This window comes from Perognathus longimembris, chromosome 2, assembly GCF_023159225.1.
Source record: "Perognathus longimembris pacificus isolate PPM17 chromosome 2, ASM2315922v1, whole genome shotgun sequence".
Lineage (NCBI taxonomy): Eukaryota > Metazoa > Chordata > Mammalia > Rodentia > Heteromyidae > Perognathus > Perognathus longimembris.
This window is the reverse complement of record NC_063162.1, coordinates 48,537,354-48,565,351: the sequence shown is the minus strand read 5'-3', so window position 1 is coordinate 48,565,351 and position 27,998 is coordinate 48,537,354. Positions and strand designations below refer to the sequence as shown.

General features: G+C 44.9%; 1 protein-coding gene and 1 long non-coding RNA gene across 3 annotated transcripts; one reads left to right on the top strand and one right to left on the bottom strand.

Moving 5' to 3' along the window:
* Positions 1-2: 2 nt before the first annotated feature.
* On the bottom strand, positions 3-27,910 carry Sec24c (SEC24 homolog C, COPII coat complex component). 2 transcript variants are annotated; one of them, XM_048339049.1, is made up of 24 exons: positions 27,789-27,910; positions 25,217-25,416; positions 22,752-22,887; positions 14,717-14,892; positions 13,669-14,040; positions 13,040-13,176; positions 11,756-11,824; positions 10,343-10,454; positions 10,029-10,156; positions 6,718-6,856; positions 6,380-6,495; positions 6,073-6,197; positions 5,739-5,930; positions 5,434-5,527; positions 5,092-5,208; positions 3,844-4,014; positions 3,094-3,190; positions 2,837-2,982; positions 2,576-2,714; positions 2,312-2,430; positions 2,035-2,214; positions 1,038-1,229; positions 709-798; positions 3-577 (listed from the first exon to the last, which is right to left on the bottom strand). In XM_048339049.1, the coding sequence occupies exons 2-24, from the start codon at positions 25,386-25,388 to the stop codon at positions 437-439; spliced, it is 3,360 nt and encodes a 1,119-aa protein (XP_048195006.1). In that variant the 5' UTR covers positions 25,389-25,416; positions 27,789-27,910; the 3' UTR covers positions 3-436. The 2 variants fall into 2 exon arrangements, with proteins under 2 accessions (XP_048195006.1, XP_048195004.1); XM_048339047.1 differs by lacking the exon at positions 11,756-11,824.
* Positions 14,039-14,807, top strand: LOC125346469. The gene is made up of 3 exons (XR_007209937.1): positions 14,039-14,163; positions 14,403-14,478; positions 14,689-14,807. It is a non-coding gene; the product is annotated as an uncharacterized LOC125346469 (long non-coding RNA).
* Positions 27,911-27,998: the final 88 nt, after the last annotated feature.

Here is a 27,998-nt window from a genome sequence, read left to right as displayed (position 1 = left end):
TGTTTTATCCCTAATATAGGAAGTTGTTGAGCTGAATTCACCACCTCCTGTAGTAACCCTGGGATCCCCACTCTTTCTTGTCCCCCCCTCCTCTTGGAGGCTGGTCCAAAGGGACGCTATCCCCAGTATCTGGACACCTCCAAACCCCCAACACTGAATCATATACAGTGAACTGAGAAACTACATTCATTACAACAGGATTAGCAGGAAAAGGAGGGTAGAGTGAGAGGACAGGGACACCTTCCATCAGCAGGACAGGACAAAATGGTAGCATACTTGAGCCCAGAAAGGTGTCACCTTAGATCTCCCCCTCCCTCTGAAGAGACTGAGGTCAGCATACATGACTTATCAGATATGGAACTATCCCAATTCCTCTGCCATCCCGGGGTACTTTCTGGAAGCTGGCCTGGGACCTTATGTTATTTACCCACTTGCTTTAGCTCAGTAGCTGCCGAATTTCCTTGTGCATATGACAGAGAAAGTCCACATAGGATGCTCCCCCACTGAGGCTCTTGTCTTCTACCAGGAAGTGTTTGAACAGCATCTCCAGCTTGTCTTCTTGTTTTACCACGATCAACTATGGCCAGAATGCAGTCATGAGGCAGGACCAAAGGCAATGAAACAGAAACCCCAAAACCCAGACCACCCCTCCCCACATTTCCAGGTGAATTGACAAGACAAGAAAGCTAGGGTTCAGCTCAGTGTTACCTTCATGTATCGCGATCTCTGTGCCCTTAAGTTATCAATGAGGCCTCGAACCTTCTTGGACAATGGATTATCCAGAATTGGCAGAACACTCTGGAACATAAAATTCATTCATCCTTATAATAAAACTCTGAGTTCAATCAAGAGGGGCAGCACAGACTCATGCATAAGCTGAAACAAGCCTGGGAAGAATGACAGCACCCCTTCCTCACACTTCCCAATTGCCCCCTAATATGTAAAGGGATCAGCACACTGAATTTTATTAGCTCCCTTCCACTCATATCACAAGGTATATTTTCACACCCATATTCTCCATGACTCCCTGCCCTTACCAAGCCACTGGTGATCTGACTGAAGGAAGAAACGTTGAAAAGGCTCTGGACAACACCCTGTTGAACACTTGCTCCCACCCAGAGGAAGAGGTTGAGTCCATTCTCCAGCAAATATATGTCGCCATTGCTTAGCCGTTCCTCGGATGCTCGGACTGCTGGGGGTTCAGTGGTGTTCTCAATAGGAGACTTTGTCTAGATCAAAACAAGGGGGCAAAATGTCACCAAGGACCAGAAGACTCAACCCCTAATCAGAAAGCCAAGTCCCTAGACACTACTCTTTCTGGGGTTTCAGTAACTCTCAGGGTAAAATGTACATAAAGACAAATTATTTTGTTCGTGGTTTTTGTTTTGCATTTTTATTGTTGCTGTTGTTCCTTTTTTAGGGGGAGTGGAGTGGGGATGCAGAAAGGGAGGAAGAAGCCGGGCACCAGTAGCTCACACCTGTAATCCTAAGTACTCAAGAGGCTGAGATCTGAGGATCACAGTTCCAAGCCAGCCCAAACAGGGAAATCCATGAGACTCCTATCTGCAATTAACCACGAGAAAACCAGAAGTGGTGCTGTGACTCAAAGTGGTAAAGGGGCATCTTTGAGTAAAAGAGCTCAGGGACAGGGCCCAGGCCCTGAATTCAAGCCACATGCCCAAACAAAAAAAAAAAAAAAAGAAAAAAAGAGAGAGAGAGGAAGAAAGGGAGGGAGGAGGAGTGAACAAATCCAATCATGGTATTGGATTTGTGCTATGTGGAAATGAACTATCAGACTTAGGGATGGGAGGAGGAAACAAGGAGAATTCAAAGGAAGTGGTGACAAGGTCCAAAAAAGAAATGTACTGATTACCTGATTTATGAAATGGTAACCACTCTGCACCCTACCTTAATAATAATAAAATTACATTTGATAACAAAACATTTTAGTGTCAGATACAGATATTAACCCTCCTTCATCCTTCTAAGAGACCCTTTTCTCAGTTCAGTCTCCACTCCAACCCTTAATCGCACCAGTGGTAGGAGTCGTGGGTAGAAGAAGACATTGGTCTCAGCCACATCCATGGAAGTAACCAGCTGGCGAACATAGGCACGGTCATCAGTAGTAACTTCAGCTCCAGGCTGCAGGATATCACTCTTCAACACACAGTTCAGGTAAACTGGAAGTAGTTTCATGCACTCAGGAAGGATCAGCTGAGGGATTTATTAAAATAAAAATTAGTGAATAAGAAGTATCTTGCAAATGCAAAACTTTGTTCCAACAGTCTGTGCACTAACATGCCTTTCCTACCTGTCCTGCAGAGGAGGGGCTGGCACAATTCTTTCTGTAACAGGCCAGGATCTGAGCACACTGGGTGATAAGACTGTCACGCACAGTCTTCACAGGGTTATTTAGGACACCACGGTATGCTGAATGGGAAGGGACATAGCAGTCACTGGCAAGCCACCTGGTACACATGCCTTCCCCATGATCACACCTACCCAGGAGTGCTGACTCACTCACCATTTTGGACCTCTCAGCCCCAATCCCACCCTACCCCGCTTCTATCCTTACCAAACTTGGCCATGTAGTTGATGAGTGTGTCAGTCTCACAGTTTCGGTACAGGTCAGCCAGCTGGGTGCAGCAGTTCAAGGCCAAGTTGTGGATACGGAGTCGACGCTGTCCTGCACAGCTGGTATAAAGCAGGGCACACTAGGGGAAGGGAGAAAGTGGGGACTCATACTTTGCCCCTCTCAACTCTACCTGTTCCTCAACCTCTTCCCAGAGAATATCACCCAGCACTTTCTCCCCAGTCACTGCTTCCCGCCTGCCACCTGCAGGAGGGCTCCACTCTCTTCATTGAGCCGATCATCATGCTTGAACTCCACGGTCACCGTCTTGTCCCCATCCAGGCCTGCCAGCTCCACATCTGTTGTATTGCTCATGTAGAAAGCGCCAAAGAAATCTACAGCACGGATACCTGAGGCCACAGAGACAGGGTGAGTGCTAAATTTATGACAGATGCTACTTGCCTCCCTCTCAAGATTGAGCCCCCCAATCCCCCCAATCTGCTCCTCCAACCAGGACTCACCAGTGCTTGTCCGGACGCGCATAACAGCATCAAAGCCAACAACCTTCTGCACATCACGACGTAAGTCACTCAGAAATCGTTCTTGGTCGTTCTCCACCTGTAACCCCCCCCCCCCCGCAAACCCAGTCACATTACTGAGCCCCCACAGCCAGTCCCCTGCACTCCTCCCATTCCACAGCCTATTTAGTCATAGCAGCAACAGTGAAGATGATAATCGTGTTGATGACAAGGATAACTTTTTTTTTTTTGGCCAGTCCTGGGGCTTGGACTCAGGGCCTGAGCACTGTCCCTGGCTTCTTTTTGCTCAAGGCTAGCACTCAGCCACTTGAGCCACAGCGCCACTTCTGGCCGTTTTCTGTATATGTGGTGCTGGGGAATTGAACCCAGGGCCTCATGTATGGGAGGCAAGCACTCTTGCCACTAGGCCATATCCCCAGCCCGACAAGGATAACTTTTAAGCACTTAATACCTGTCAGGTACCACACAAAATACTTTGTGTGATATTATTTCTGTAGAAAAGGCCTAATTAAAAAGCATTAAGCCTCCACTTTGTAGATGAAAGAACAAAGGAGGGAAAAATTAAGTCGTTTATCTTAGACCAGTAAGTGCAGGGAGCAGATGGACTTTAAGGCCCATGCTCCTAACCACCACACCTTCAGGGCTTACTGAGTGAGTGGCTAAAAGGCCACTCCATGTATAAATGCATTCCCATTCCTGCTGCCAATTGCCACCCAGAATCCTATACCATACCTGAAAGCAAGCATATTTGTAGACAGAGCCACCAGTGAGCTGAGGCACAACTGAGAGTGTGGCCACATCCACATACTGGTTAGGGAAGAGGAAGAGGTCCACACAGCAGCCTTGGGCTACGCACTCTTTGGCCAGAGACTGATAGGCACCTGTCTGGGGCTGGAACAGAGTCTGGAGAGGAGCAGAAGAAATGTTTAAATATTTTGATGCTGCCCTCTTTGAGAACTGCTGATGCCATACAGAATACTAAAATACTTAGAAGACGTCAGATCTAATGCTTGGGAGTTTGACTAGTAATAGAAAATTATTTTTGCTTTGTTGATCATGGGGCTTGAACTCAGGGCTTGGGGCACTGTCCTTTGCTCAAGGCTAGCAATTCACCACTCTGAGCCACAGGTCCACTTGTTTTTCTGGTGGTTAACTGGAGATGAATCTCACAGACTTTCCTGCCCAGGATGGCTTTGAACCTTGAGCCTCAGATCTCAGCCTCTGGAGTAGGTTGGATTACATGCATAAGCCATCAGAGCCCAGGTTTAGAGAATTCTTGTTATTTTTATTTATTTATTTATTTATTTATTTATTTATTTATTTTTGGCCAGTCCTGAGGCTTGAACTCAGGGCTTGGGCACTGTCCCTTAGCTCTTCAGCTCAAGGATAGCACTCTACCTCTTGAGCCATAGCACCACTTCTGGTTTTCTGGTGGTTAACTAGAAATAAAGAATCTCACGGACTTTCCTGCCCAGGCTGGCTTTGAACCTCGATCCTCAGATCTCAGCCTCCTGAGTAGCTAGGATTATAGGCATGAGCCATCAGTACCCAGCTTTAGAAAATTCTTTATTTTTTTCTTGTCAGTCCTAAGGTCTGAACTCAGGGCCTAGACACTCCCTGAGCTTTTGCTCAAGGCTAGCATTCTACCACTTGAGCCATAGTACCACTTTTGGCTTTTTCTGTTTATGTGGTACTAAGGAATCAAAGCCAGGGCTTCATGTATGCTAGGCAAGCACTCTACCATTAAGCCACATTCCCAGCCCTGGATAAAGTTCTTTAAAACAAAAACAAAAAACAACCAAAGTCCACTCAATCTCCGGACTGAGATGGGCTAAGAGAGGTATGGGAATAGTGGAGCAGGTTGGCAGCCACAGAATATCATTCATTCCCTTTGGAAAAGCTAAGGGTAGACATTGGGAAGTCAGCAGCTTTCTATTACAGAGCAATGGGAAATCTTCCCCCAATTTTCCAGTCCCACACCTTCTCCTTGTCTGTGTTGATCAGCTTTCTGTCGTCTCTGTTCTTCAGCTTCCCTGGTGCCTCTGCAATAGGCAGGGATGTGTGGAAAAGAAACAGCTTCCCTGCACACTCAGCAGCCTAGGAAAAAAGACAGGCCTACTGTTCACCCTTTCCTTTATTCGTCCATTATTCATTCACGTCTCTCCTTGTCAATTATTAAAGCACCAGGTATGTCAGATAGACTAATTTACTGCACACTTACCAATCACTGAAGAAATGGAGGCTATTTTCAAGGGAGTACGATGATGAGAAAAAAAAAAAAAAGCAAAGCAGAGGTTAGGTTACCAGGGACTCCAATCTTACCTTCAGAGCCTCCATCCCAGCCTGGATTACTGGGGCAAATACTGTCTCTGTCTCTCTTGTATCTGCAAACATTTCTGGAATTTGATCCAGTAAGCTGAAGAGGGAAGTAATAGGAGACAACCAAAATTATCAGCAAGATTTCAGCTGCCTCAGCCCTCAATTCCCTGAAGAGTTGTCTGGCTCATAGACTCTGAAAACTCTTGAGCCACAGCTCCGATCCATCTACTAACCCCTCTATATAACTCCCTAACTTTCTACCATTATATCTCCCCACTGTCTCTTTAACCCCCCCACCTCACTCTTACCTGGTGATAACTGCCCGAGACTCATTGATGTTGACCAAGAAGCCATCAAGCAGTGGCACAAACATGTCAGCCACATCAGATACAACCATCATCTGTGGCTGGGCCAATGAGCTCTTCACATTGTAGAAGTGGAGCACCTTATTGTAGGTGACAAAGCCAACTCGGATTGCTGACTCTTCTGCTCCACCCTCCCTGTGGAAGGTGACACTGTTATAGAAATCGGCCACCTTTTCCACCACCCACAACATCATGGCACCAGCAGACTTGATCTGCTTGGTCAACCCAGACACCCTAACATTAACCAGAGAAAGCACCTCAGCTCCATAACTCTCACCTAGGTAGGTAGTCTAACAGTGACTTGAGCTCCTCACAGAGGAGCTTAACAAGGCCAGTCCTAATGGCATTGTAAGAGACATCAATCATGAAGATGAAGGCAGGAGGGCTGGGAAACTTATTGTTCTGCAGAAGAAGGAGACATTGGAGGCAAAGGAAAATGGTAAGCAGGCCAGTTAGCTAGAGGCAGTCAATATTGAAGGGGACAAAGGAAGGGGGGGAGAGGGAGCATGGAGTGATGATACCAGCAATTTTTAGCTGCCTTATCATCCTCCACCCACTGTGTCTTCCCTGTTACATTCTCTCACCTTGCAGTAATCTACAGTAGCCAAGAATTCATAAGAGCCCATGGATAGCTCAGGACGGTCATAAGTATCCACACGCTTGCCGGTATGATCCAGATGTTGAAAATACTGGGGGGGGACTGTGGGGAGTATGCAGTGTGTTACTCAAAGATTTATTCTCAATTTTAGCATATCTGCTCCTAGCTGAGCTGTCCTCTATCACTCTATTGCCATATGTCCCCATATGTGCCCTATTTCCCCAACCCCTGAAATTTGGACCCTGTTTATCTAATTAGAAAGAAAAAGAACAGTGAAGATGCAATCAAGACCTCCCCCACGAATCCCAGACTATATGACCATACCATCATTGATACAGCTGCAAAAGCAGCACTGGAAACGCCTCCCTCCCTCAATGAACTGCATGAAGGGGCACATGTATGCTTTGCAGCGATTGCAGCGCAGAGGGCCAGATTCCCCATGGTCCACGACATACGGTGAAGCCTAGGGAGCAAAGGGAAGGGGCTCAGACACAGAGGGAATCTATGGTGTGGTCAGACATGTGATCACAGAAAAGGAAGAACACTGAGGGAGATGATGATGGGCTCAGATATTTTGCCTAGGGAAGGAGTATAGTGAAAATGTCCCCAAGTGTGTAAATTCCACAGTTCTTTCTTCTTATGTCCCATCCCAGGCCACATTTCTCCCTGGAAGAGAAGACTGTGAAACTGGCTAGGGGCTGCCATGGGTATATTGGAGAAAGCCAAGGATTATCTAGGATTCTTGCTTCCACTACACCTGGGGATCTTGACTCTTGCTTTCCTCTTTAAATATGACACTTGTCCCCTATAACCCCCAGAATTTTGCTCATTACTACTATGGCCTAGGCAAATATCACTCTAAAAATAACAGACCAAATTCCAACCATTCCCACTGGAATGCAAAAAAAGAACATGGGGCTGGGGATATGGCCTAGTGGCCAGAGTGCTTGCCTTGTATACATGAAGCCCTAGGTTCAATTCCCCAGTACCACATATAGAGAAAATGGCCAGAAGTTGCGCTGTGGCTCAAGTGGCAGAGTGCTAGCCTTGAGCAAAAAAAAAAAAAAAAGAAGCCAGGACAGTACTCAGGCCCAGAGTCCAAGCCCCAAGACTGCCAAAAAAAAAAGAAAAGAAAAGACGAGCATATACATATTGTAGAAGTAGAGCATCTTATTATAGATGACAAAGCCAATGTGGATGGCTGACTCTTTTGCCCCGCCTTCCCTGACACTGCTGCAGAAACTGGCTACCTTCTCTACCACCTATAACTTCATGACAACAGCAGACTTCACTTGCTTGGTCAATCCAGACACCTCATCACTAATCAAAGGAAGCATCTCAGCTCCACACCTCTCACTCAGGATAGGGGGTCATTTTGTTTGAGATAAGGTCTCACTATAGCCCAAGACAGCCTCAAACTCTGCATACTCTGTGTAGTGCAGGCTGACCTTGAATTAGTGATCCTCCTCCCTCAGTCTCCCAAGTGGTAAGATTACAGGTATATGACACCAAACCCAGCTTTAGAGGATTCTTATCTTAAGCACATGCGTAACCTATCAAGGCTATAAAGAGCAGCTTTTAAAGAGTGCCTTTTTTCATGCTGGTTTCAGGTACCTAAATCAGGTGAAGGATAGAACACCAGATCCTGTTGCACCTTTTTTCTTATATGTTGTGCCACTATATCTACCTGACCTAGGGTGATAGGTCAGCCCATAAGGAAAAAAAATGATCATGCGGGGCTGGGAATATGGCTAGTGGTAGAATGCTTGCCTCATCTACATGAAGCCCTGGGTTCGATTCCTCAGCAGCACAAATATAAAAAAAGCCATAAGTGGCGCTATGGCTCAAGTGGTAGAGTGGTAGCCTTGAGCAAAATGAAGCCAGAGATAGTGCTCAGGCCCTGAATTCAAGCCCCAGGACTAGCCAAAAAGAAAGACCATGCCAGTCCTGGGGCTTGGACTTAGGGCCTGAGCACTGTCCCTGGCTTCTTTTTGCTCGAGGCTGGCACTCTACCATTTAAGCCCCGCGCCACTTCTGGCTTTTTCTATGTGGTGCTGAGGAATTGAACCCAGGGCTTCTTTTTTTTTTTTTTGGCCAGTCCTGGGGCTTGGACTCTGGGCCTGAGCACTGTCCCTGGCTTCTTTTTGCTCAAGGATAGCACTCTGCCACTTGAGCCACAGCGCCACTTCTGGCCATTTTCTGTATATGTGGTGCTGGGGAATTGAACCCAGGGCCTCATGTATATGAGGCAGGCACTCTTGCCACTAGGCCATATCCCCAGCCTCGAACCCAGGGCTTCATGTATATGAGGCGAGCACTTTACCACTAGGCCATATTCCCAGCCTCGCCCCCCCCTCCCGCCCCAGGCTTCTTTTTGTTGGAGGCTAGCACTCTACTTCTTGAGCCACCATGCCACTTCTGGCTTTTTCTGTTTATGTGGTGCTGAGAAATGGATCCCAGGGCTTCATGGCTTCATGCATGCTAGGCAAGCACTCTACTGCTAAACCACCTTCCCAGCCAACAATGAGAGGTTTTTATAACCTGCTGTCTTCACCCTACAAGTTGGTCCCAATTTTTTTTTTTTCCATGACAGTACTGGGGTTTAACCTCAGGGCCTCATTCTGTTGCTTGCCTTTTTTTTTTTGCCAGTCCTGGGGCTTGGACTCAGGGCCTGAGCACTGTCCCTGGCTTCTTTTTGCTCAAGGCTAGCACTCTGCCACTTGAGCCACAGCGCCACTTCTGGCCATTTTCTGTATATGTGGTGCTGGGGAATCGAACCCAGGGCCTCATGTATATGAGGCAGGCACTCTTGCCACTAGGCCATATCCCCAGCCCTGAGTCCTAGTTTTGAACCTTAAAAAAAAAAAAAAAAAAAAAAAAAGGGGCTGGGGATATGGCCTAGTGGCAAGAGTGCCTGCCTCATATACACGAGGCCCTGGGTTCGATTACCCAGCACCACATATACAGAAAATGGCCAGAAGTGGCGCTGTGGCTCAAGTGGCAGAGTGCTAGCCTTGAGCAAAAAGAAGCCAGGGACAGTGCTCAGGCCCTGAGTCCAAGGCCCAGGACTGGTCAAAAAAAAAAAAAACTAGGACTCAAACTTGGCAACTGATGCTTTCACTTCTTGACTAGTGCTCTAACTGAGCCATGCCTCCAACCTCTCCCTTGGCTTTTTTGCTCAAGGCTGGTCCACTTGAGCCACACCTTCATTTCCAGCTTTTTTGCTGGGTAACTGAAAATAAGAGTACCAAGAATTTGTCTGCCCAGCTCTCTGAGTAGCTAGGACTATCAGTTTGAGCCCCCTGGAAGAGCCTGGAGATCCTGCCTCTTTTCATATAATTTGTTGCTCCTATGAACTCTAGCACCACACAGCAATTTCTTGGGCTTTTGCTCTCATCCTATTCCCTTCAGGCATGGAACCTGAGGAAGAAAGCTACTAAAGACACAACATCGTTTGAGGGCGGGAGGCAGGGGCATGGGGGGAGGTGAAAATAATAATAATTTTTAAAAAGACTCAACACCATCCTATGTGATCAAAATGTCTTCTAACATACCAGACAGAATCACACCTAGGAAAAGCTGTATTCCCCGCCATTCCTCCCTTTCATTATATTCTAGTCCCTTGTCTGACTTACCTCCTCTGGGGGCAGACTTGCCAGTGGCTTAATGACAGCTGCCAGGGGCACCTGAGCCTGCTTAGCCATGTCAGAAGTACAGGGTATATTATAGGATGTGCATCGGATGTATCGGGGACTTGCATTACCTGAAGAAAGAGGCAGAAGACCTGAGTCAGGTCAGAATCTCTCTGGATACCAGCTCTCTATTGGTGATTCACCTGAAGGAATTGGTAAGGGAACTAGTATCTGGTTAAAGACTGACAATAGCCTCATCCATAGCTGATAACCTTAGAGAAGAAGTCCCCAGAAGGAGGAATTAATGCTCTCCTCACCTTGGTCTTTCACCAGGAAGTTGGTGGTAACTAAGGGTGGCACCTGGCCCCGCACACCAGTAACAAATGGCTCTGAACCTCTGTTGTTCCTGTCATCTTCAATGACCTGAATCTGTGAGGAAGAAGTGAAATGAGTGAGGGGACAGAAGAAAAGGAAGTGCCAGGTCCCAGAGGGTCAGGAGAAAGACAGGCTAGAGCTGCAGCACAGAAACTAACCATTTGCCAATGAACACCTCAGTCATGAAGCCTGCTCTCCCTCTGGAGACCAAATCTAATGCCACAATATTAATCTACTCTCAGCCAGCAGCACAATGGTGGGCAGGCCACATTGAGAATGGGCTTCTTGATGAAACCCTCTGGCTCCAAGTCAATGATGAACACTTTCTTCTTCTTCCCAATCTATGAAAACTCTGATCACTGACCATCAAACATGACTAGCTCCCACTCCCCTCCCCCATCTAGCCTTCTCCCTCCTCCCCCCAAGAGACACTGAACCAGAGTAGGAAAATAGACGACAATTACCATGTAAAAATGAGTCTACCTGGAATGGCTCTATACTTGATGACATTAACAAGGGACATGTGAGGAGAGAATTAAACAGCCAGAGATGATTAGGTAAGGTGAGGAAGCAGATGCTGCCTTCCTTTCAGGTAAGCATCAGTGGGTATATACAGAAGAGGATAAATATCCACTCCTCAGGATGCACCCCCGCCCCCCGACTTTTTGGCAGACACAATAAGAGGCGGGTGGGAAAGGATATGCAAAGCTGGTTATCAGACCCTTGTGAAGGCTAGTGACCTTTGGTCAGTTACTTCAAGATGAGTTTGGTAAAATCAGAAAAAATAAAAGACAATTAAGACTCTGCATTACACAGCAGAAAGGTTGAACTTTATAAATATACCAGAGTCAGAGACTCTCCAGATGATAAAATGGCCCACATTTTCCCAAACCAGCAATTCCTTCCCCTATAAGAAATGCTAGTTTGAGATATTATGAACCTGGATATTAGTAACCACCTACACAAATGTTTCTCTATAACAGGCTATAGACAAATCACCCCAAACTAGAAAGCACTATTGCTTATGTCTGTCCTGGTCCATTAGGTCACACACAAGCTCCTGGAGGAGCCAGCAGGACTAAAGCTGAAGCTTAACATGACACCTACCTCTGCCTTTAGAGCCTGACCATCTACCATCCATACTTAAGGTACTGCCAACAGCTTGCTACCTCTTTAGTACATGGTGACTTAAGGCATGCATATCCTTCAGCACGTAAACACAAAGATCTAGAAAGGTTAAGGGAAGAGTATGGAGAAGGATGGACATGGTGGATGAGGTGAAGATGAGGTCATAGTCATGCATGGGTGGCAGTAACACAGGGATGACACGCACACACACCCACCCCTGCACTTACTGGACTAGGAATGGCATCAGGGTCTATTCTGTGCCTGGTTTTCTGCTGAGGAGGCAGCTCATTGAGTTGCTTTTAGTGTTTTAATAATAAAGGCAGCAGGGAAACACAGGGAGGGAGACAAAAGAACAAGAGGTAGATGTTACTTCTCTCAACCCTGGTTGAGTTAGACAAGAGCTGGAGCCCAGCTCAGACAGCTGGAATCAGGCCCTCTTTAGAGCTGAAATTCCAAGTCTTTGAGGCCCAACACAGAGGTTGCAGTGACTATGAAGGAGCAAGATCAGAAAAAGAGGCAATCAGGAGGCAAGCAGGGACTCTACAGGGACTGGTTGAGTGGGAGAAACCTTAAGGAAGAAGAGGAATGTTCCCTCCAAAAGGCCAAACCTCCCATCTAAGGATTCTTCTGGTGCTCAAAGTAGCCTCCCTTGCATTCAATCAGACTCTGCTTCCCACTGTGGAGGAGAGAACAGGAGGGACTGCTCAATCCTATTGGGTACCCTTAGTCAACAGGCTCTTTCACCATGGTGGATCCCAAAGGAAGAGGGAAGAGAACAGAATGGAATATGACAATGGCTAAGCATGGTGAGGTAACTGACAGCAATGTCACAGACTGGATATAATGTGGCCTCTACTCAGTCCTCCATCCCAAATTGGATAAAGAAAGCCTGGGGATTCTGATGACTCTAAGAGTAAAAAGCACCCTCTTCTTGGGAGAAGCAGCTTCCTCAGTGGGACTTCATACACACACATCTCATACAATGCAGATAGTTCTTCCCATCCACATAGCACTGATTAAAAATACTAGGGGTTTTCTCCTTCAGCATTGTCCAAAAAGGTGCAGAGAAGAACCAGTGAGGCAATTTGGCTCTAAACATATAACATCAGAGAGTTCCCACCTGCTCCACTTAATAGGAAAAATGTTGTTCTATTAGCTCTAAGGGAACAAGACCCAGCCACTATTCCACAGAAGGGCAAAAGTGACCATACCACATAAGTCCAATAATGACAGCACACAGCCCTCAAGTTAGAACTCTTCCTGATACTGAAGACCATTCTTGGTTTCCCTTCCTTCCCTGGGCAACTCTGGAATCAAACTGCCTAAAGACTTCTGGAACTTCAAGTTCTAGTTCAAAGAATCAAAAATTATAGTTTCTGGGATGGTAAGAAGATGGGGAAAAAGAGGGGAGGCGAGATTATCAGAAAATGCTACATAAACATCTCACCTAGATCAACCTGCTTATCTGGAAGACACAAAGCCTTTCTCTTGGACCACAAGCATCTACTTACAGGACTGGGGATGGCATCAGGGTCCAGGCGCTTAGGAGGCAGTGGCTGAGGAGGCCCAGGCTGGCTGCCAAATGCAGGTGTTCCAGGGTAAGGGCTTCCATAATTGGCCTGAGGGCTCCGGGCTGGTCCAAAGGAACCTGAGAAGCAAGGGCACAAAGTTGATAATCTCAAAATTCCAGGGCTGAGAAAATGGCCTAGTGGTAAAGTGCTTGCCTCATATACATGAAGCCCTGGGTTCGATTCCTCAGCACCACATATGTAGAAAAAAGCCGGAAGTGGCGCTGTGGCTCAAGAGGTAGAGTGCTAGCCTTGAGCAAAAAGAAGCCAAGGACAGTGCTCAGGCCCTGAGTCCATGACCCAGGACTGGCAAAAAAAAAAGAAAGAAAGAACTAGAGTCCTGTGTACACAGAATTAGGGGATAAATCAATGCCTAGTGAAGTTATTCAAAGGAAGAATATACTATTTGAACTGAGAAAAAGAATGACTTATAAACCTCACATTCCAGTACCCCCAAGTATCCACCTATCATCACTTACCATGCAAACTGAAAACAAGCAAAAACAAAAACCACTTTACTAACTATCTGAAGCCTTTGGTGATAGTCAGACTTTGGAGAAGAAACAACTTACCATTTTGTTGCATCTGATAGCCTGGCTGCTGTGGGGAGTGCATAGGTGGTAGTGCTCCTGGGGGCCCAGTAATCTGGGTGCCCGAGGTCAGAGCTTGAGAAGGAGTTGAGGACACATGGTTAGGTTGGCTCACTGGCGGACCCCCAAAACTCTGCCCAGGCAGGAGTGGACCAGTCATTGAAGGCATCCGAGGACCCCCTGAAGCTGGGGAGGTGAAGTTGGAAGCCAGTGGTGGGGCAGATCGCTGGGGAGGCAGAACTCCAGGATGTCCTTGGGCCTGGCTAAGGGGAAGAGCCTGGCCCTGAGGATAAGAGCCATATGGACCAGAGTTAGGGAAACTTCCTGAGGCTGAGGCCAGTGGTGTTGGTAGGCCTGAAAGAGAAAAAGTCAAGTCAGAAGCCTGGTCATTCTGTCTCTTTGTTCAGTAAATCACTTCTCTTCCCACAAGATGGTTAGTTATGACTGTCCTATCACCTGGGATTCAAATAGGCATAGGTGGGGACTGGGAATATGGCCTAGTGGTAGAGTGCTCGCCTTGTATATATACATGAAGCTCTAGGTTCGATTCCTCAGCACCACATATACAGATAAAAGCCAGAAGTGGCTCTGTGGCTCAAGTGGTAGAGTGCTAGCCTTGAGCAAAAAGAAGCTAGGGACAGTGCTCAGGCCCTGAGCCCACGCCCCAGGACTGGCAACAAAAACAAAACAAATAAACTAAACTCAAATGGGCATAGGAAAAATAAAAAGGAAATAGAAGGGATTTGGGAAGATTCACAAGCCCAATGCTTCTGAAAAGAAGGGGTTAGAAATGTTCCTGTGGGGGCTGGGGATATGGCCTAGTGGCAAGAGTGCTTGCCTCGTGTACATGAGGCCCTGGGTTCAATTCCCCAGCACCACATATACAGAAAACGGCCAGAAGAGGCGCTGTGGCTCAAGTGGCAGAGTGCTAGCCTTGAGCAAAAAAGAAGCCAGGGACAGTGCTCAGGCCCTGAGTCCAGAACTGGCCAAAAAAAAAAAAAGAAATGTTCCTGTAATCCCTGTTACTTACCATAGCCCAGCCCTGAAGGGGGAGGGGCTGGGGCCACAGCACCACTGATCTGCATTCCTGCCAGCTGAGCAGTCACCTGTGCACTTGTTGGAGGAGGGCCATAAGGCTGAAGCAGGGCTGGCTGGCTGACCACAGGGGCCAATGGTGGCGACCCAAATGGCTGAGAGCTGGGGAGCCTGTAAAGAGAAGGAAACTGAGGTAACAATGGGCTGAGATATTCTTGGAAGATGGCAAGAGATACACATCAGGAAGTAGGATATTTGTTAGTAAATTACATTCCTGGGTATCTACAAGGATATGGCTTGTGGAAAATCTTATTTTCCACTAGGTCCATTCCATAAGTATATGCCAAGCACTCTGTAGTCAAATACTATTTTATCTGATAGGTAAATTATAGCTGCTCTACCTGGGCCTATGTAATCTGAATCTTCAAGTTGAAATAAGAGGTACATGCACACAACAAGCACATAAGGAATTTGCTGGGAGTGATATTGCATGAGTGTAATCACAGTCCTTGGGAGGCGTGGCAAAAGGATTTAGAATTTGAGGCCAGCCTGGGCTACACAGTGAGATCTTACTTAAAATTAAATAAATAAATAAAATGGTAAGAGCAAACAAATGCAATTTGATTGTTCAACTTATACAAAGCAAGCTTGATCATTTATTTTTTATTTTTTGGCCAGTCCTGGGGTTTGAACTCAAGGCCTGAGCACTGTCCCTGGCTTCTTTTTGCTTAAGGCTAGCACTCTGCCACTTGAGCCCAGAGCCACTTCTGGCTTTTTCTATATATGTGGTGCTGAGGAATGGAACACAGGGCTTCATGTATACAAAGGCAAGCACTCTACCACTAGGCCATATTCCCAGCCCCTGTTCAACTTATAAGCCAAAGTATTTTATTACTTTCTCCTAGGGCAGATGTTAGAAGAATCTATAAGATCAGAGAAACAAATCAGCCAAATCTGGCCTTCTGAACGAATTGGACAAACCAATTACCCTTGGGTCTATCTAGCAACAACTTGTTACTTAGACAGCCACGTTGGATAAACTAAATATAAATACAAAAAGAGTCATTCCAATAATAATTTGAACAAACTCCAAGCAATGGCACCAGTGTTTTACACTGATATTACTGCAGATATTGACCACACAGAACATTATGCATAAAGGCTCCTTTGGGGACTTTGGGAATGAATCAAATTCATCACAACAGTAGTCTGAACACTGAAATCTTCCAACCATATCTATATCTACTAAACAAACTAGTACTTTACATTTTATTGGCTCCTATTTGTCCTTAACACTATTTCACTCAATTATCCATTCATTCAAATAGAATTCTCTTCAACTAGTTTTTACTTCTTTTTTTCTTGGTATTGGGGAGCTTCTGGGGATCAAATCCAAGGTCTTGAGCATGCCAGGCAAACACTACCACTGAACCACACCTCTATCTATACACAAAAATATAACCATCTAAAACAAACAAGCAATCAACTATGCTGGAAGTGCAGCTCCATCATAAAGAACTGGAAAGGCATACATGAAACTCTGAGTTAGTTACCCAGCACTGTGAAAACAAAACCAAAATCAACTAAGATGGATACAATCTAAATGTCCACCAATGAAAGACTGGATAAATAAAATATTATATATCTATACTATGAATTATTACCTAGCCATAAAAAGGAATGAAGAACTGACATATGCTATATCATACATTAACCTTGGGAACATATAGAGTAAGTCAGTTACAATATCACATAGTATATAATTTGATTCTTATTTTAAGGTTCCCAATAGGAACTCTATGGAGACAGAAAGTAGAACAGTAATTGCTTAGGGCTGAACCATGGGGAAATGGAGAGAAATACATAAACCGGGGTAGCTATTTTAGTTAAAGGAGAAGGTGTTTCTTCCTAAGGTCATGAAAATGTCCTAAAACCATGGTACACACCTGTAAGACCCAAACTCAGGAGGTAGTAAAAGAAGGATCTTCAAATAAGCAAAATGAACTTGGGCACAGTGGCACATGCCTGTAATCCCACCATAAAGGAAGCTATGGCAGGAAGATTGAGAATATCAGGTTAGCCTGAACTACATAGAGAGTGTGTTTAAGGCTAGCTCGGGCTATATAATGAAGTCAGACATGGTGTTACATGCCTGATATCCCAACTACATGGGAGGTGGAGAGAGAATTGATAGTTCAAAGTTTGCCAAGACAAAGTTAGCAAAATCAAAATACTAGGGCTGGGGATATGGCCTAGTGGCAAGAGAGTTTGCCTCATATACATGAGGCCCTGGGTTCAATTCCTCAGCACCACATATACAGAAAACGGCCAGAAGTGGCGCTGTGGCAAAAGGAAGCCAGGGACAGTGCTCAGACCCTGAGTTCAAGGCCCAGGACTGGCCAAAAAAAAAAAAAAAATCAAAAGACTAATGAAGAGGGCTGGGGATATAGCCTAGTGGCAAGAGTGCCTGCCTCGGATACATGAGGCCCTAGGTTCGATTCCCCAGCACCACATATACAGAAAATGGCCAGAAGCGGTGCTGTGGCTCAAGTGGCAGAGTGCTAGCCTTGAGCGGGAAGAAGCCAGGGACAGTGCTCAGGCCCTGAGTCCAAGGCCCAGGACTGGCCAAAAAAAAAAAAAAAAAAGTAAAAAAAAAAGACTAATGAAGAGGCTGGATACTAATGAAGAGAATGGGGGCATGTTTCAAGTGCGAGAACACTTGATTAGTATATGGGAGGCTTTTTGTTCAATCTCCAGTACTGAAGGAAAAAGAAAAGGCAAGTCCTAATTATTGTGATAATAATGAGCTGCTTGTGTCTATGATATATCATTGCTTTGTTTTTCTTTTCTTTTTTTGACCACCTGGGCTTGGACTCAGGGCCTGAGCACTGTTCCTGGCTTCTTTTTGCTCAAGGCTAGCACTCTGCCACTTGAGCCACAGTGCCACTTCTGGCCATTTTCTGTATATGTGGTGCTGGGGAATTGAACCCAGGGCCTCATGTACACGAGGCAAGCACTCTTGCCACTAGGCCATATCCCCAGCCCCGTTTTTATTTTCTTAAAGTGCTGAGAGTTAAATGTGCTGGGAATATGGCCTAGTGGCAAGAGTGCTTGCATCGTATACATGAAGCCCTGCATTCGATTCCCCAGCACCACATATATAGAAAATGGCGCTGTGGCTCAAGTGGCAGAGTGCTAGCCTTGGGCAAAAAGAAGCCAGGGACAGTGCTCAGGCCCTGAGACCAAGGCCCAGGAATAGCAAAAAAAAAAAGGTGAAACAGGCTGGGAATGTGGCTCAGTGGCAGAGTGCTCACCTAGCATGCATGAAGCCCTGGGTTCACCAGAAGTGGTGTGTGACTCAGTGGCAGAGTGCTAACCTTGAGCAAAAAGAAGCTCAGGGACACAGCACCCAGGCCCTGAGTTCAAACCCCAGGACTGGGGGGAGGGGGGAGACAGTGGTGAGAGTTAAGTGTAAGGTCTTGGGTATACTAGGCAAGATCTCTACCACTGAGCTACAGCCCTTGAACTATACATTTAAATAGGTAAATTGTATGCTATGTGATGTATACCTAAATAAAATTATCTAAAAATCCAACTAAATAACTTCACACTCTCAAAGTTTTGCCTTCCTCTTAGCTAAACATTACAAAAGAATTGGACCTACAATCTATTTCTAGTTCTTTAATTTCTTTCTCTCTCTTTAAGGATCCTTCTTTCCAGGATCAGTTCTTTTTTCATTCCATAGTGTTTTTTTCAGCCATGTCAGTCTTCACATGGTCATCTTTCCACCCCAAATGTCTTTATTTGACCTCTCTCGACAAAGTACATAATTCTAACCTGACAACTATTTTCCCTCTGTGATTTCAAGGTGTTCTACTAACTGCTGTTCTCTAACAGTCTCTACTGATTCTAATCAATATTTTCTTCCTCTGGAAAGTCACGACTGGGTTTAAAGTAGTTGTTTCGCATCTGCTTCCGGAAGGTACAAGTATCAACTCAAGATTAAATAAAACAATAACAACAAATAAACAGCTGGACATTGGTAGCTCACACCTGTAATCCTAGCTACTCAGGAGGCTGAATTCAGAGGTTCAAGGTTCAAGGCCAGCCCAGGCAGGAAAGTCTGTGAGAGTCTTAGCTCCAATTAACCACCAGAAAATCGGAAGTGGTGTTGTGACGCAAATTGGTAGAGCACTAGCCTTAAGCAAAAGTGCTCAGGAACAGTGCCCAGACTGACCCGGAGGTCAAGCCCCACAACCAAAAAGCAATTTTGAGATACAATCTCTATACCATTAAATTAATTCCTTTAAATGTACAATTCATGCCAGCAAGGTGTTTTTAACTATGACTATTGTGTTTACTTATTGCCAGCTCTGGGGCTTGAACTCAGGGCCTGGGCACTGTCTCTGAGCTTTTTTTGCTCAAGGCTAGCACTTGAGCCACAGCACCACTTCTGGCTTTTTCTGTGTATGTGGTACTGAGGAATCAAACCCAGGGCTTCATGCATGCTAGGCAGGCACTCTACCACTAAGCCATCTTCCCAGCCCACTGTAACTATTGTATTTAAAAAAAGAAAGAGGGCTGGAAAGGTGGCTTATCGGTAGAGTACTTGCCTAGCATGCACAAAGCCCTGGGCCCGATACCTCAGCACCACATACACAGAAAAAAAGCCGGAAGTGGCTCAAGAGGTAGAGAGCCTGCTAGCCTTGAGCAAAAAGCCAGGAACAGTGCTCAGGCCCTGAGTCCAAGCCTCAGGACTGGCAAAAAAAAAAAAAAAAAGAAAAAGAAATCTCAATATTTAGAAGCACATGAAGATTTCAACTTTCCACCCTGTCCATTTTTGTAAAACTAGAGTCATCTTGGACCTTTTCACACACACACACACACACACACACACACACACACACACACACAAATTTAACTCAACCAGGCTGTGGTAAATGAAATGGTCACTGTTTATAGTATGGTATGTTTTGTCTATCACGTTTTGTAAATACTGGAGAAGCTTTGGCCAACTGGACTTAAGAGATGAAATGTAACTTTGCTTACAAAAATTGCTATGAAACTCCTGCTTAAGGTGCTCTAATTTTCAGTAAGGACACTAAAAGCAAAAAATAAATGTGAATAAAATATAAAAAACAGGGCTGGGAATGTGACTTAGAGGTAGAATGCTTGCCTACTATGCATAAAGCCCTAGGTTTGATTCCTCAGTACCACATAAACAGAAAAAGCCAGAATTGGCGCTGTGGCTCAAGAGGTAGAGTTCTAGCCTTGCGCAAAAGAAGCTCGGGATAATGCTCAGGCCCTGAGTTCAAGCTCCAGGACTAGCAAAAATATAAATATAAAAATAAAAATAAAAATGTGCAATTCAATGATTTTAATCAGTTTAGAGAGTTATGGGACCACTTTTTTGTTTTAAGACATTAGTAATGGCCTAGTGGCAAGAGTGCTTGCCTCATATACATGAAGGCCTGGGTTCAATTCCTCAACACCACATATATAGAAAACGGCCAGAAGTGGCGCTGTGGCTCAAATGGCAGAGTCTAGCCTGGAGCAAAAAGAAGCCAGGGACAGTGCTCAGGCCCCTGAGTTCAAGCCCCAGGACTGGCCAAAAAAAAAAAGACATTAGTAAGGCTGAATTCAAATCTATAATTCTCCTACTTCAGCCTCCAAGTGCTGAGGTGTGCCCCATGGGCCAGCTTAGAACACTTTGATTAACCCCAAATGTTCACTCAGATCCATTTGAAGTTTCAAGACCTTTTCCTTGGGCTGGGAATATGGCCTAGTGGCAAGAGTGCTTGCCTCCTACACATGAAGCTCTCGGTTCGATTCCCCAGCACCACATATATGGAAAACGGCCAGAAAGGGCGCTGTGGCTCAGGTGGCAGAGTGCTAGCCTTGAGCAGGAAGAAGCCAGGGATGGTGCTCAGGCCCTGAGTCCAAGGCCCAGGACTGGCCAAAAAAAAAAAAAACCTTTTCCTTTCTCACTCACCAATGGGCATCCTGAGAAAAAAGGGCTTCTTATTTATCTCCCTCTAGCAGTGTGCAAACATTTTTCCTAGTTCACTAAGGATGTAGTCCAGATCCAAATTTCTTAAACAAGTCTCAATTCCAAATCTCCTCTCAGAAAAGCTCAAGGACTCATGTTCCATCCCAGTGCCCGTTTAAACTTAAACCCTGGCTTCTCAAGACTATAATTTCTACCCAATCTACAGATAGCCACAGAGTCAATGGACCACAGTCCCCACTTGGTCAGTGGAGTTGGAGGATTTCAATGTCTCTTACAAGCTAAACAATAAGCTTCAAAATTTGTTACTGTTTTTATTTCCTCTCCCTTCCAGATTATTAGATGATTGTGGCAAAAGAGTTTTAGGATTACAGGAACCTATTCCCCAGAATAAACTCTCTGACTCATTCCAACTAGGCAGTTTTCTTCATTTCTCCACAGAAACAATCAAAAAAAGGGAAAGCAAGAAACAAACTACATTCATTAATAAAAACTGCGAATTCACCAAATCCAATGGTAAATTCTCTGCTTTCATTTTATCTTAAAAGTACCAACTGAGAAAGCTATTCTATTATTTAGGTATAGTCTACTTGTTATCTTCTATGTATTCTACTTGTTGGCCTTATCCAGGCTTATAGGCAATTCTAAAAATGCATATAATGAACACAAAAAGTATCAGAAGTAACCCTTCCATTATCAAACCCCCTACTCAAAGTTCTACCATGTGTGTATATCTGCGCGTGTATGTGTATGCTCACATGCATAGGTGCCACTACTGATGCTTGAACTCAGTCCTTAAATTATTTGGCTTTTTTGTTCATAGCTAGTACTCTCCCACTTGAGTCACACCTCCAGTTCTGGCTTTTTTGCTGTTTAACTGGAGATAAAGAGTCTTGGTAGCTGGGTGCCAGTGGCCCATACCTGTAATCTTAGCTACTCAGGAGGCTCGGTGAGGATAACAGTTCAAAGCCAGCTCAGAAAGCAAAATCTGTGAGACTCTTCTCTCCAATTAATCACAGAGAAAGCCCTCAGTGGAGCTGTAACTCAAGTGGTAGAACATTAGCCTTGAACAAAAAACGCAAGGATAGCACTCAGGCCCTGACTTCAAACCTCAGGGCCAACACCAAAAAAACAAAACAACAACAAAAAAAAACTCTCCGGGATTTGTCTGCCCCAACCTCCAATCTGCAGATCTCAGATTACAGATGTGAACTACTAGTGCCCAGCACCACATTTCTACTTGTTAAATTATTTACCAAAACCTAAGAAAGAGTTGACTTCCCTGCTTTAATGTACTCTTATGCAAAGAGGGGTTTATCAAGTCTCTGAAGCTTTCATCATTTATGTGCTTCTTCTTTAAGTATTTCTTGTTTGACTGGCCAAGTACAAACTTAATCAGTCATACAAGTGCCTAAATCTGAAAGGGAGAAGTTGAAGAGACATAAATATAGCTGAGATCCCTCTTTCCATTTCTCACTTAGGTGGGCAGCAATGCATCTATTATCGAAGATGTATGTCTAATAAAGAAAAACTGCATGCCTAGATACTCAGGAGGCTCAGATCTAAGGACCATAGTTCAAAGCCAGCCTGAAAAGACAAATTAGAGATAAGATAAAGAGTATCTTGGTAGCTGGGTGCCAGTGGCCCATACCTGTAATCTTAGCCTCTCAGGAGGCTCTAATTAACTAGCAAAGAGCTGAAAGTGGAAGTACAGCTCAACTGATAGAGCACCAGTCTTGAGTGAAAAAACTTATGCAAGAGTGCAAGGCCCTGAGTTCAAGCCCCAGTACTGGTGTTTGTGCCTCTGTGAGCATGTGCATGCGTGCATGCACACGCACATACACATACACACACACACACACACACATCAAAGAAAAGAGAAGAAAAGAATATAAAAAAGAACCGCCCAGGTACATGGATCAATAGTTTAAAAAAAAAAAAAGGAAAAAGATCCTAATACATTTTAACTTCTCTTCTTCCGTTAGACAAATTTTACGTTAACTAAGTGAATCTAAGTACATACCTTTGCAAGTGAACGGTGGAGCTTGGCCCATTCTGTACATCACCTTGGCTAAATTGGCCATATGCAGCCTGGCCACAAGGGGCTTGTGCTGTCGAGGCTGGAGGTGCTCCTGAAGAAGGTGGAGCTCTTGACACACCTGAGGGTAAAGAACCGAAACTAAATTATTGTGAAATAACTTTCTAGATTCTGAGCCAGGAATGCACAACAAAATATTAGTAAGTTTGGACTCTCACTGACTCAATACCAACAACATGCAACTGTAGCTATATCAGTATCTAAACATGGATGTCTGACAAAGAACCTTAACTCTCACACAGGTATATTTGGATATAGTTGTAGCCAACATCATAACAATATAGTGTATTTCCTACAATCTCTCTCACTCAACCCAATGCAATGTGATGTTCTTACCCCAGAGAAGAAGTGTTTAAAGGAAAAAAAATCTTACTCCACAATTCAGAAACTGGGAGCATATATGAGAAAGGTGGTATTGAAGATAACCAAGTAATATACTGAACTAGGCTACAAGAAAGAGCTTTTTTTTTTAGATCTGGAGATTGAACCCACATCTTGATACACTAGGCAAGTACTCTACTACTGAGACAAACCCCCAAACCCAAGATAAACATGTATTCTGTCACTCTCTTCTTCATGTTTTATACATCCTAACCATATCCTGCTCATCCACTCATAAGGATAGAAACTTCCAAAAGCACCTGGTTTAGGAGGAGTCTAACAGGTCAGACTTAGTTCTCAACAAGGGTTCAGTCAGGACAGTTCATTGATGCTGCCACCTACATTCTCATAAAAGCTCCATTCACTCCATCCATCAGAGCTGTCATCAAAAACTACTTGTACTATGCTTCGCCATCCTTTCCACATGAAATCCAGGAAGAACGTGATTCCCTACTTGCTAAATCATTTTTAAAATGTTGCTGACCTTGGTTCAAACAATTTTTTTCTTTTGCTCTGCCCTGAGTAGAGATCACATACAGAATCTGCCTTAATAGGACTTAATCTAAACGTGCTCACTAACCAAGATAGAACTAGATAACTTTTCTCTCAATAACAAGGCTTTCTCTCCAAAGGATGTCAAATTCCATTTTGATAAGTCCGAACTTGACAGAGCAGAGGTGGACTCTGTCCAGCCAAAGTCCCAACCTAGACAAAGGCTCTTCTAAAGAACTGAAACCTAATTTTACCACGTCACAGATTTTATTTTTCAGAGTTACAATTAAAATGGTAATCATTCATTTCTCAATCTTATCTATGACTCCTTGTTTTCTTTTTCCTAGAACCCTTTACAGAATCTACTCTCTTACACAGTTTGGAATACCTGGGCTGAAGGTGTGGCTCAAGTGGTAGAACACCAGTTGAACAAGCTAGACAAGCAGTCTTGAGGCCCTGAGTTTAAACCCTGGTAATGACTAAAAACCAAAAAAATTTTTTTCCTTTTTTTTTTGCCAATCTTGGGGCTTGGACTCAAGGCCTGAGCACTGTCCCTGGCTTCATTTGCTCAAGGCTAGCACTCTACCACTTGAGCCACAGTGCCACTTCCGGCTTTTTCTGTTTATGTGGTGCTGAGTAATCAAACCCAGGGCTTCATGCATGCAAGGCAAGCACTCTATCGCTAAGCCATATTCCCAGCCCCCAAATAATTTTTTACTTCTATGTTAATTTTTGAAGAAGAACAGCTATCTATTCTATAGTATAGATAGATGTCTATAGATAACATAAAAGTCAAACACTTGGGGGTATCACATATAGTTCAGTGGTAGAGTACGTGCTTAGTATACACAAGGGCCTGAGTCCTATGACTAGTACACATGTACACACACATATACACACATACGTATACAGACACGTACACACATAAAATAGTAAAAACCCAAGACACACCAATCTAATGTAACACTGGATTATTTCTTGTTTCCTTGGTATCACAGAGCACAAAAGAAAATGAGGAAACTCATTCAAAGGAAAAGAAGTGACAAGAAAACTATGAGAAGCACCAAAAAATGCACAAAAATATATACTTCATCCCAGAATTATTTATAGACAGATGTATCCCAGAGTCATTAATAGAACCATCTGTCCAGTATAAGGCATTCTGTGTGTGTGTGTGTGTGTGTGTGTGTGTGTGTGTGTGTGTGTATGTGTGACTTCAGGGAGACTTTAGGCAGCAGGAAGTAGGGGAGCTATGACCACAACTCTTCCGTGTAGCTCTTAACAATGCAGCCAAGTGAGGATGTATAGGGTGACACCCTCAGGAAGTGAGCTGCCAGTCAACCATTAGATGTCTTAAGGTAGAAACAGTCGCCCACATTAAAACATGGACAGACTGCTTACACAATTCTTAGATTCTGAGAGCCATTAATGCTCCTCAATTTAAGCACCTCTGCTAGAGTGATACAACTGAAGACTGTTGATTCCTTTTTTAGCACAAAAGAAACTTGGAAACATACCTTGAGGAGATGTCTGCTGATAGCCTGGCACTGGGCCATTGTAGGTTCCATAGTGAGTAGGAAGGGCGGTGGATCCTGGTTGCCCACCATAACCGGACTGATGATATCCTGGGTAGATGGGCTGGGGCTGCTCAAATGGCGGCACAGGTGGAGCTGACTGGTTGACACTCATTATGAGAGCATCCCCGACTTGCTCTCACCTATTAGATGAGGGGCAAAAAGAAAAATTAGTCAAAACAAGCTTTGTAATGAGAAAGCACCTATTCGAGATAGACAGTGAGATTAAAAAGGGATTGACCTTATCAGGCAGTGATTAGCTTAATCATTCTTACACCAAAGGATCTCAGTAATTTTCTTCTGTGCCAGTACCTAGCTACCTTCCTCAAAGCAAGGATTTTGTTGCCATGAACCTCATGCAGTATGACTGCTAAGAGAGTATAAATTTCAACTTCAAAAAGACCCACTGGAATGGAGCAGTGGCCTCTATTCCCTAGTGGTATGATTTCTAGTGTTTAGTCACACAAGGACTCCTGTAGCTGATGAACTACCAGGATGTTACAGGTAACTGGGGAAATATACCTATTCTCTATTCATTCTCTCTAGCATCACTCACCCATTAATTCAACAAACACTTAGTACTCTCAAGAGTATAATCATTTTAAATCATTCAAGCTAAAAGTTGAAAATGACCAGCTAAAATCCCTCCCTGTCAAAAGACAAACTTTGTTTTTTGTGCCAGCTCCAGGACATAAACTCAGAATTTCTCATTCTCTTTTGCTCACAGTTGGTGCTCTACTATTTGAGCCACACCTCCAGTTTCATATTTTGCTGGATAATTTGAGATGGAGTCTCTTAGACTTTCTGCCTACACTGGACTCAAACCTTGATCCTCCAGATCTCAGCCTCCTGAGCAGCTAGGATTACAGGCATAAGCCACCAGTGCCTCACTCACACCAACTTCGGAGTGACTAACTTAGAAAAATTATATTCTTCAGCCAGACTATAACAATCCACATGCTATTCCAACCCTAGTCTTCCCATTAACAATGAACAGCCTTCCAAAACAGGTGGCTAATGCCTGCAATCCTAGCTACTCAGAAGGCAGAGATCTGAGGATCACAGTTCAAAGCCAGCCTGTAAGAAAAGTTCATGAGACTCTGATCTACACATAACCACCAAAAAGCCCGAAGTGGAGCTGTGGCTCTAGTAGTAGAGCACTAACCTTGAGCAAAAAAAAGCTCAGGGACAATGCTCAGGCCCTGAGTTGAAGCTTCAGGACAGATAGAGTGGTGTATGAGTACACATACATACACACACACACACACACACACACACACACGATAGTCCTTAGAACTGAAGCATTAAGATCACCAAATGTGAAGAATACCTGAAATTTCTAGCAAGGCAATAAGTTAGAACTGAGTTCAGACAGATACAAAAACATCTTTACAAATTCTAGGTAAACAGTTCAAGGATTTGTAACAAAGTAAGATTTCATGGAAAAGTTCATTGGTCCCATCTCTCAAGCAGGAGATTATGATTGGTGTAAATCCCAATGCACTTCTCCAACTCTCCTATTTCTACTCTACTTTAAAGCTTTTCCTAAGGATTGTAGTCCACTATTAAAATTACTACAACCTTACTCACCAACAGAAAGATATGTTAGTGGGCCTTTCAACAGTCCTTCTTAGAAGAGGACTATCTAATCACATCCACTCTGGACAGCCTTATTTTAATTATGCTATACACAGGAGGAGCCCAGAAGGTAGAAGACCTCACAGGTGCTGCAGTGGAACAATGGGCCTCTCCCCTTTGCCAGGAAGGACCATCTTGGCAAGAGAATAGCTGAGCTGCTCTTGTGGACTTTCAAATCAAAGCCACCTCAGGAGCTATTCTTCCAAACCTTAAACCTTGCACAGGTCACCGGTATCAAGCTTGACAGATGTCACCTCCCTTTTATCTTTCAAGTCATGAGGAAGAGGAAAGGACCTTCTTTCTCTCTAGAAAATAATCCTCCTCCTTCTTCTCTCTCTCTCTCTCTCTCTCTCTCTCTCTCTCTCTCTCTCTCACACACACACACACACACACACACACACACACACACACACACACACTCCAGGGCTTGGAGTCCAACTCCAGTCTGCACTCCATTCGGGGTGGACGAGTGGGGGGTGACAACCCTAGGAGGCGGGGCAAGCTATCCACAACTCTGAAAGTGGCCGAGCCGGGTAACCGGGGAGCGCATGAGAGCAAGGACCAAGAAGCCAAGTCGGCTTCTCCGGCCACGAAAAGAGGCAGGGCCTTCTCCACTGTGCATCAAAAACCAAGCGTCGGCCCCATTCCACAGGCTCGGGGAGGGAGGCGGGAGCCGGAACGTGGGCCCGGAGGTGAAGGGAGGGTGGGTCTAGAACTGATCCAGGGTGGTGGATGCGTGAGAGCAGGGTCTCTCCACAAGCCCCGCCCTCAGACTACCCTCTACCTCCTAAAACCCGACCCCTATCTGGCAAGTAATTTCCTGGCTTCGCCTCTGCATTCCGACCCACCGCCCAAGCTCCCGAATGCCACTCCTCACCCGGCTCCAGATCCAGGTTCGATTTCGTTCCTAACGTCAAGGTTCCCAGGCTCCACTTCCGGTTCCGAGAGGGCCGTCGTAGCGTCCCCCCCGGAAGTTCCGCCCCCACGCTCCAGGGCCAGCCACACCTTCTGCCACGTCGACTTTAAGCACACTTTCGGAGAACCCGGATGCTGCGCATGCACCGATTTCCTCTCCGTTCGTGGATTT